Source organism: Terrapene carolina, unplaced genomic scaffold (assembly GCF_002925995.2).
Source record: "Terrapene carolina triunguis isolate 2854851 unplaced genomic scaffold, T_m_triunguis-2.0 Scaffold33370, whole genome shotgun sequence".
Classification (NCBI taxonomy): domain Eukaryota; kingdom Metazoa; phylum Chordata; order Testudines; family Emydidae; genus Terrapene; species Terrapene triunguis.
In genome coordinates this window covers 37,317-47,740 of record NW_020697721.1, presented here as the reverse complement: position 1 = coordinate 47,740, position 10,424 = coordinate 37,317, and the positions used below count along the sequence as shown (strand labels likewise).

Here is a 10,424-nt window from a genome sequence, read left to right as displayed (position 1 = left end):
TTTCACGTATCTACTTACTACGCTATAATTGATACACTTGAAGCTCATATGAAGAGGAGAGGTGAAGTGTACAAAGAAGTATCAAGTAGATTTTCTTTTCTAAACGATATGGACTTATCTGATGAACAATATTCACAACGTTCCCAAAAGCTCGTTGACTCATACCCTGTTGACTTGAACATGAAGCTCTGTGGAGAAGTTCGGCAGTTCCACTGTTATATGCGTGCAAAGTTTAATGAAACAGGAAAAATGAAATTCAGTCACATTGATTTTCATGACACAATATTGAAAGACGGAAGACAATGTGTATTTCCAAATGTAGAGATCGCACTACGTATTTTTCTAACATTGATGATTGCTATCTGCTCTGCAGAATGCTCTTTTTCTCAGCTGAAAAGAATAAAAAACCCTCAGAGAACAACAATGTGTCAGGACAGACTTGATTCCCTTTCCCTATTGTGTATGGAAGTGGACATGCTTCGTCGAGTCAGCTTCGATGAATTTATCCAAAATTGTGCAATCAGAAAATCTAGAAAGAAGCTATTTTAATTTCAGCATACATGTAAGTTTTGTGTCATTTTGAAAAATAAAATTTTATTTTACGGTATAGTATTGTTTTTATTTTGAATTATATATGGGGGGGCACCATAATCTTTTCAGTGCTTAGGGCCGCTAAAGGTCTTAATCCAGCCCTGCAACCAGTGCAGTCCCCGGGACTTCAGGGCTGAAATCCCAGCCCATATTTAAACCCTGGTGACTTCTGGGATTTGTGTCAGTTTGTTCGTTAAACATTCTACAAAACAGGTTTATTGATTCACCTCCATGTGACTCTGGTGCCCTGTTATGCATTGTACCACTAATCAGTTCACAAATACCAGTAAAGCTTGCTTCTAATTGAGATCTCTCGCTAATTACTAAAAAGACTGAACCTGAATTGGTAACGAATCTGAATGTGACACGTTTCCAGTCTCCATTAATGAGGTTTCATCTCCTTGGTGGCCCTGATGTCACAAAGCGATTAGAATCACAATCATCTTGGGTTTCGGGTGCAAAAACGCCCACTTCCAAGCACCTCTCAACTATCCAGATGAAACCTCCCAAATCATTTCTGTTTCTTCAGGAAAGAATCCAGGCCCGTTTGAAGACTCTGAGGGAAGAGAGAGAAAAGCTGCTGGGATTGAAAGTGACTGGAGAGAGGAATAGCCGGGAATATCTGGTAGGTGCCTGTTGTTATGAACCAGCAGGGACTGTCAGTGGGAGGTCTGTTTGGAGAATCATGTGTGGCCTTGGTGAACGTGGGCTTGTGTGTGTTTCTACATGATCGTGGATTGCTGGGTTAGATTCATGTGTAGACAAGCCCTAAGCTTCCATTTCAGTTGATGAGTTAATGTCTAGCCCTTGTGGCTTGCCCAGAAATCCTCCCCAAGTGAACTGAATGTCCCCGTGAAGTGCTGTTCACTGTGTCTGGTCATTTTCTGCATTTTTAAAATGTTTGTTTCTTTTAACTCCCCTGGTGTCTCTGTCAGTGTAGTGCTGAGTCCTGCCTCCTGCTGCTGTGGGTCTGAAAGTCCAGAGACCATAAATAACAGAATATGCTGACCATGACAGGCATAGAAACATCCCTTTCAGAGGGATACAGGGGCCAAAGAGGAAGGTGTGAAAGAATCCCCTGCCTAGTACACACAGAGTAGTCAAATGTCAGAAATCTTAGGATTTTCAAAGAAATTTTGCCTCCTGCACACCCAGCTCTCGATGAAAGAATCCCGGGCTTCATCCATGTCCCTGACCAGCCCTTGCCCTATTTTCATACAGAAACAAACACAAACCGAGAGGCAGAAGATTGTGTCTGAATTTCAGCAACTGCAGCAGTTCCTGGAGGAACAAGAGCGACTCCTGCTGGCCCAGCTGGAGAAGCTGGACGAGGAGATTGTGAGGATCCAGAATGAAAATGTCAGTGAACTCTCGGAGCAGATTTCCCATCTCAGTGAGCTGATCAGTGAGATGGAGGGGAAGTGTAAGAAGCCAGCAAGTGAATTCCTGCAGGTGAGACTGAATGAGAAATGCAGATGGGTGCTCCAGGGCAGCCAGCTCCCATCTCAGTGCCGCCCACCCGCAGCCCTGCTGATCAACTCCTCCTGCTCCGTCCAGCACCACCTGCCTGCTGCGATCAGCTGTTCCACTGTGTGCAGGAGATGCTGGGAGGGAGGGGGAGGAGCAGGGAGGGAGTGTGCTCACAAGAGGAGGCGGGGAAGAGGCAGGGTGGGGGCGGAGTGGGAGTGGGAAGAGTTGGCCTGGGGTGTGGCATTGCGGGAAGGGGTGGGGTGCAGTGGGGGTGGGGCCTGGGGTTGAACACCCCCAGGGACAATTGGAAACCGGCACCTGTCATTAGAAACATGCCAGATCCCCACACAGGAAAGGGAGGGCTCCTGAATCCTAAGCACTGGAGTCCTGCAGTTGGAGATCTCGGTGTAGCTCGGCATGTGCATTGCTGACATGTGACTGACTATTATTCTTTGCAGAGTCACAGACACAGAGATATGAGAGATGGAAAAGCCCCATTAGCTCAGGGAATCCATGGCCCTGGGACCAGGGCAGGGCCTCTCTTCCCCCACACTTCCTAAATCCCTTTCCTCAAATCCCCTGTGTGTGTTTCAGAGGGGACTGAAATTGTTTTATCTGTCTCTCCTCTAGGATATCAGAAGCACCTTGAGCAGGTACATGGCTCTCTCTCACTCCCTCTCACACTTCACAACGCTGGGAAAGAGCTTGGTGGTGATGTTAGCACTGCATCTCCCCAGGGGTCTACAGCAAAATGTGTGGGGAAGGTCACATGTTGGATACAAATCTCTCTGATCAACTTCATCCTGGGGTGCTCATTCTTGTACAGAAGACTCTGGAATTATCTATTCAGTGGGAAAGACTGACCTGAAGTATTTCCTAGAGATGTCACATCCCCAGGGGACTGGCTGCCTCAGGATTGGGGCACTGGTCACTATTCAGCCCAGGGCAGCAGTGGCCAAGGGTCTTTCCCACCTGAGGACTGTTTGGAGACCTGTGTGGAATGAGCTGGGGAGGGGGGAGTTGCTGTCTCAGTCCTAGAGGGCAGATTTCTACAACACTTCACCTGGGAATGTCCTGTCCCTCAGAGCATGGAGACCAAGGAGTGAATTGGCCACAGAGACTCAATTCCCCTTTTGTGCCAGAGCTGATCTCTCCAGACTAGAGTTGAAGAATATTAATGAGTCCTTTGAAGGGAAGGTTGCATGGCCATGGGCTGTGTTGCACCTGCTCTGAGGCTGGGAGAAGTCAAGGAATTCTAACCCCAGGCCCATTAGAGCAGCAACTCACTAGCCAGAACTTATAATGAGTCACACAATGAAATATAATCACGTGAAATTGTTTCTCTCTAGGTGTGAGAAGGGGAAGTTCCAGCAGCCAGAGGAGATTTCACCTGAATTGGAAGAGCAAGTCAGTGGTTTCTCCCAGAAAATGATTGCGCTATTGGAGACTCTGGGGAAGTTCAAAGGTACCTAGAAGGGATCTAGGAATGGAAATTGGGATGAGCCTCTGAGATTGTGGGAAGAGAATGGTGCTGGTCAATTGGTTCACACTTAGATGATGCTTCCATTTAATTGTTGGGTGAAAATGCCCTGCATTTGGGGTCCAAGACACTCAGATTGATTAATTCAAACATTTATTTCTACCAAAAGCCTGCCTTGCCATTACAATTACTATTAAGGTAAGAAATGACTCAAAGACTTTAAGGCCAGAAGGGACCATCACAATAATCCAGTCTGACCTCCTGCACATTGCAGGTCACAGAATTTCGCGCACCCACTCCTGCAATTGACCCCAACCTCTGGCCAAGTTACTGAAGTCCTCAAATCATGATTTAAAGACTTCAAGTGTAACAGGTTGAGCACTCACCCGCATGGAACCTCCTGCTGGCCAGTCTGGGAATTAGCTGTCCAGCTCCGGAGCACCCCCTGCTGGCCAGTGTCTCTCCTGCCTCAGGCCCCCATGTAGCTCCTGGACCCCAATGCCCCTTACCTTGGGGTTCTGCCACAGCAGTACCCCCACAGTCTGGGTCTCCTGTCCCAGGGGAGCCCCAACCCTTTACACCCACCTTGCCTCAGCGGCTACTGCCAGTCATCATCTAGCCCCATTTCTCTGGGGCAGACTGCAATGTGCAATGGCCACTCATCATTGGCAAAGGGGTTGGACCTGCTGCCTTTCTAGCCCCAGCTGCCTCCCTGCAGCCTGAGTACCATCCCTGGCCCTTTGCAAGGCCTCAGCCTGGGGACTTGCCAGGCCAGAGCTCCCCAGAACTGCTGTCTAAGGTACCCTGTGCTCCCCAGCAGCCAGGTCCTTCTCACTTCAGCCCTGCAGTGAGACTCTTGCCTGCCTAGCTCCCAGCCATTTTATCAGGGCCAGCTGTAGCTGCCTCCCCAATCAGCCGACCTCAGCTGCTTTTCACCTTTTAACTCCTTTTATCCCAGGAGTGGGGTAACTGCCCCGCTACACAAGGCCGTGGCTACACTGAAAACTTCAAAGCGCTGCCGCGGGAGCGCTCCCGCAGCAGTGCTTTGAAGTGCGAGTGTGGTCGTGCACCAGCACTGGGAGAGAGCTCTCCCAGTGCTGCAGGTACTCCACCTCCACGAGGGGATTCGTTTACAGCACTGGGAGTGCGGCTCCCAGCCCTGGGGCACTGTTTACACTGGTGCTTTACAGCGCTGTAACTTGCTGCGCTCAGAGGGGTGTTTTTTCACACCCCTGAGTGAGAAAGTTGCAGTGCTGTAAAGCGCCAGTGTAGCCAAGCCCCTAGTTACAGAGAATCCACCATTGACACTAGTTTAAATCTGCAACTGATCCATGCCCCACGCTGCAGAGGAAGGCAGAAAAAAAAACCCAGTCTCTCTGTCAATCTGACTTGGGGGGAAATTCCTTCATGACCCCAAATATGGTGGTGAGTTGAATACGGAGCATTTTGTCAAGACCCAACAGTGAGACACGTGGCAAAGAACTCTCTATAGCTCAGAGCCCTCCCCGTCTACTGCCTCATCACCAGCCATGGGGCACATTTCTCAAAGGCGGATCCAGCCCATCACTGTGCTCGGGTCCTGTATGCAGCTAGTCTGGGCTAAATGGGCTGTAGGGAAGGTGAAAGCCTCTCCCCCATGGTCAGGGATCCCTCTAGCCCAGGAGCCTCTTGTGCCTCCTCCACAGCAGCTGCAGGCACAAGGCGTGTTCCCGAGAGGGCTGGGAATGGGGTGGGTTGGTAAGGGTGGGGTGGAAGAGGGAGGGGGATGGTGTTACCAGATTTGCCCATTAGTTTGCGGTACACTCATTTATTAGGGTTACTCTTCTGGGGGGGAGGTTCTGTAATCCTATCAATTTACTGCTTGTGTCACTTGTGTTTTCATATGGAGCTCTACTTCTCCCTTCTGCAAGTCCGCTCCCAATGGAGCTATCCTGCAAGACCTAGGTTCCCCAGGGCTGGGTTCCTCCAGCCCCAGAACCGGATGAACACATACACATTAACAGAACAAGTCTGAGTGGACCAGGTCAATCAGTACTCTCAAGCTGACCCCTTATATATCCCTGGACTCAGTGGGCTGGGCCAAGCAGCACTTCCAAGCTGCCACCCTTATATGCCACAGGTACTGCACCGGAATAGAGTAAGGCTGAGCAGGCTGGGTCGAACAGCACTTCCAGGCTGCCACCCTTATATGCCCCTGGACTCAGTAGTCTGGGTCGAGCAGCACTTCCAAACTGCCACCCTTGTATGTCACAGGTTCAGCACATCCCTATCCCCACTTTCATGTTACAATTGTTCTGGTAGTAACCCACTTGATGAGCAAAGCCCACAGTATCTTTGGGCGCTACAGGGATCTTTAGCTTAGGTAACAGGAGCATTGCTGTAGAGTAAATGGGGAAGCCAAAAACACAAAAGAGTCAAGTTCAGAGAGAGAGAGGGAGGGAAGCAACCAGCTTAACCATAAAAGTTATGTATTGAATAATAGCGATAACCACACAAGGAGAGCCTAAACAAACACAACAGTTACATTATTAAAGATTACAAAAGTCAGATATAGAAAACTATACCTGATCAAACAAGTCAGGGTTAAAAAGTTATACCTGAGGTAGAAAAGAAAACAGAGAGAGAAAAAGAGCTGGGGGTATCACCACTCCATGAGGCTTGCACTGGTCGGGGTTCCCAGGTGATAGGGGTAGCTCAGGGTCCTGAGTGCTGGAAACAGGCAGAGCCCCCAGCACCACCAGTCAGGAGAAGATGAAATCCCAGTGGATCTGATGCAGATTTTAGAACCAGACATCAGAACACTTACTTGAGCGTGGGTAGGGGTTTTTGTAGGGAAACAACAATGGTTCAAAGGAGAACACTAGATTTGTTTATGGGTAAACTGATGACTCAAGGGTTTTCTTTAGGCTAGACAATAGGAACTAATCGTTCCTGACTATGGGCGGTGTTCCTTCAAGAAAGCTCTCAATGCAATTAGGCAGCTTCAGTATTTTGGATATCAATCAAGGATTCATTACTAGAATTGGTCTGATAACTGCTGAGCAGGGTGTGTGCAGGCATAGGATCATTAACATCTGGAGCAGAGATCCCCCATGATGCAGTGCTTCCCTGCTAATGAAGGTGCCTCCCTGTCCCATCTTTCATGCAGATGAGGCATGGGGAGTTGCTTTAATCCTGGCACCCTTGTCAGGAGGGGTCTAGGTGTGTCTCCCACCGCCTTTCACTGCTCTCTGTAAATCTTTTCACTGATTGGTTTTGGTTCAAGCAGAGGCTGGGGTGTGGGGGGGTGTCCTTTCATGAGTCAGACAGGCTGGATACTGCACCCTGGTTCCCCAAGAACACAGAACTGACTGGTATCAGTGGACGAGGGATAGAGGGATGTGAGCAGTGTAAAGCTGGGCCTCGGACACTCTGCACACTGGGCAAGACACATGGGGGCCATGGCTGGCTTCAGAACTTCCTCAGCCTGTGCCAAGGTCTGCACCGGCCCCTGCAGCCACTGAATAGCAGTCACAAATGGCCTCTCCCCTCTCTTCTTTTGCCGGTACAGGGGTGAATCGGACGTATTAAGCCAACCTTCCCCCACCTCAATTTCCATCTTGATAAAACGATTTTACTATTATTTCTATTTCTGCCTATGGAGGATGAGGCCCTGTCGTGCTGCTCTCTGTAGAGATGCTGAGTAAACAGACCCAACAGCTCACGATTAGAGCCAGGATTTAGGAAACTCGCAACATCCCGTTAGTGTCAAAGGGACCAAAGTGGGTAAAGTTACTTTTATACCGAAGTCTTTGTATGATCTGGGTCTAGGTTACGACAAAAGGCAGCAAGTGAAAGAGAGAAACCAACTGGAGTCTGAAGGGTGGGATGGGATGATGAGGGAAAAGTAAATCTCTTACAGATTGTCTGTCCTGGGATAGTTGTGAGGCTGCAAGGATGCTGGCTCCATTGCTGAGAGATGCCTGATTCAGAGGGGGAATAGGTTTCAGGTTTCAGACCTTTTTATATTAAACACCTCAGTGTGTCTCTTTGCCTCTCTGCTGTTATAAATATGAAAGTCTGAAATCTCACTTCTCTTATCCTTTCTCCCTTCAGACACTCTGCCATCTGAATTGGAGAGAAAAAGGGGAGAATCATTTGGAGCACACAGACAGGGTGAGTTTGCAGGTGAAGATTGTCTTTAAATTATGAGAAAATTCCAGAGAAAACATCTTCATGAGATTGCAGCTAAAGTTTCCAACCAAACTGACAGCGACCATGACACTCATAGCCCTAAAAGTAACACATTAAACGGTGAGGAGATCCAGGGGGCCATGTCACCCCCCCCCCACACACACACATACACTTTTAAAAGTGGGATGACCAGGACACTTTTCAACGTGGACATAGTTCGGTGGCAGGGGCCACATTGCCCCCACACACTGCAAGCCTTGGGAAGGCGTGGAGCATCACAGGCAGTGTCTGTGCTTTGGGCAGGGCAGCTGATCAGCTCCTCTCTATGTAGCGCAGCCCCTGCCCGTGGCACCAACCTCTTCCTGGGTCTGGCCTCTCTCAGTGGCCCCACCCCGCTCCTCTTTCCCTGAGGCCCTGCCCCCCTGGCCAAGCCAGAAACCAGAACTCGGCCCTCACCCAGGGAGCCCAGGCTGCACTGGGGAGCCCTGGATCCTTCACCTGCCCAGGGTGGTGCACCCCAGGGAGCGGGGACATTGGCCGGGGGCTGATCTCACAACCCCGGACCTGTGTCCAGGGCACGTGGAGTGTTAGGGGCTGTCCATAGTGGGCAAGTCTCCCAGCCTGGCCAGGGGACAGGGCCTTGGTCAGGGCCCCGGAGGGGGCGGGGCCACACAAACAGTTCTGACACCACCCTTAGTGCTGAGTTCATGCCCATTCTGATGAACAGAAACACTCTTAACTGAGTCGCACCTGAACAGAGCTCTGTGCCACATCCCTCTGCTTCACCCAGTGCAGGGGGTCTCCCCTTCACTCTTCTCCAACATTCTGCCTTTCCTCTGGGCAGGGCTGGGGTCTCCCACTGGAGCTGCTCACTGCTTCCTGGATTGGGGAGATGCTCTTCCTGTGATGCTGGCAGCTTCTCCTTCTCTCTGGGCTGGGGATGGGGCTCCCCCACCCAATGTCACCTCCCGCTCTCTGGTCTTAAGCAGCTCATCCCCACTGCTGCACCTTCCTCTCTGTTCCCTGGCCTGGGAGTGGAGGCTGCATTAGGGGAGAGAACTTCCCTTGGGGGGTTTAAAGCTGGTATCTGCCTCTTCTGCTCCCTCCTCAATAAAAGCTTCTAGCACCTTCCTAGCTGTGTCTCTGCTACTGTGAATGGGGCAGCACCAGGAGCGGGATCTGGGAGCTGGAGCCTCTGTGATAAATGGGAAACTAATGAAGTGGGACCCGTTACAAAAACTGAGGAGCTGCAGTGACATCTCTGCTCAGTCTCAGGTGCCCAGGACAGAGGCAGCTCCCTGGGATCCAGGCCTGTCCCAGTCAGAACAGGGCACTGGGCAGTGTGAGAAATGGCCCCAGCCTCCCCCAGGACTGAGTTATGCCCCTAATGCTCCGATTCTCTCCCCCCAGTGAATGTGACTCTGGATCCAGACACGGCTCACCCCCAACTCGTCCTGTCTGAGTATTGGAAAACTGTGAGAAGGGGAAACACACGGCAGCGATTGCCCAACAACCCTGAGAGATTTGACACTTGGCCCTGTGTGCTGGGCTGTGAGGGATTCACCTCGGGGAGACATTGCTGGGAGGTGGAGGTGGGGGATGGGACATTCTGGGCTGTGGGGGTGGCCAGAGAGTCTGTGAGGAGGAAGGGACGGATCAGCCGTAGCCCTGAGGGGGGGATCTGGGCTGTGCAGCGGTGGGGCTGGGGTCAGTTTCAGGCTCTCACCTCCCCTGTGACCCCCCTGCCCCTGAGCCGGGCCCCCAGCAGGATCCGGGTTTGTCTGGACTGTGACCAGGGGCAGGTGACATTTATCGATGCTGGTGACGAGGCCCCGATCTTCACTTTCCTGCCGGGCTCCGTCCCTGGGGAGAGAATCCGACCCTGGTTCTGTGTGTGTGACACAGACACCCGGCTCCGACTGTGTCCCTGAGACACACAGCAAAGGGGGGAACCGGAAATCAGCCTCTCTAGCCTCATGGTCCCCGGTCTCTATGATTTTGGAGGACTCCCATCTACCCAGCCCCTGGCTCCTCATCTCTATGATCCCTGGAAGCTCCTCCCCCTCCCTCTCTTCAGCCCCAGGGATGGGAGGGGAAGGGGAAGGGAGAACAACCTCTGGGGCTGTAGGACGGGCAGAGGGGCCCTGAGGGGCAGAGGTGGGGGCTGGGCAGGGGGCAGAACTAACAGCCGGGCTGGGGACAGGCAGAGGTGTGGGTGGCGAGGACACAGCATGAATCAATCAGGTTTGGGAAGGTGGTGGCGAAGCAGCAGCAACAACAGCGTTTTGTACAGATCTAAAACAACAAGGAGTACTTGTGGCACCTTAGAGACTAACAAATTTATTTGGACATAAGCTTTCATGGGCTACAGCCCACTTTATCAGATGCATAGAATGAAACATATATTTCAACCTTTTAAGTCTGTTATTGAGTGTCCAGGGAGGTTGAAGTGTTCTCCTACTGGTTTGTGAATGCTATAATTCTTGATGTCTGATTTGTTTCCATTTATTCTTTTGCGTAGAGACTGTCCTGTTTGGCCAATGTACATAGCAGAGGGGCATTGCTGGCACATGATGGCATATATCACATTGGTAGATGTGCAGGTGAATGAGCCCCTGATGGAGTGGCTGATGTGGACAGGTCCTATGATGGTGTCCCTTGAATAGATATGTGGACAGAGTTGGCAACAGGATTTGTTGCAGGAATAGGT

General features: G+C 50.9%; 1 protein-coding gene across 1 annotated transcript in view; it reads left to right on the top strand.

Annotated features, from left to right (window-relative positions):
• Positions 1 to 9,645, top strand: part of LOC112124577 (zinc finger protein RFP-like) — a 14,568-nt gene extending 4,923 nt beyond the window's left edge. The window contains exons 2-7 of the mRNA XM_024223054.1: positions 1,121 to 1,216; positions 1,813 to 2,043; positions 2,692 to 2,714; positions 3,411 to 3,526; positions 7,637 to 7,696; positions 9,125 to 9,645. Of these exons, the coding sequence (XP_024078822.1) occupies positions 1,121 to 1,216; positions 1,813 to 2,043; positions 2,692 to 2,714; positions 3,411 to 3,526; positions 7,637 to 7,696; positions 9,125 to 9,645 (1,047 nt within the window). The remainder of the gene's footprint in view (positions 1 to 1,120; positions 1,217 to 1,812; positions 2,044 to 2,691; positions 2,715 to 3,410; positions 3,527 to 7,636; positions 7,697 to 9,124) is intronic.
• Positions 9,646 to 10,424: the final 779 nt, after the last annotated feature.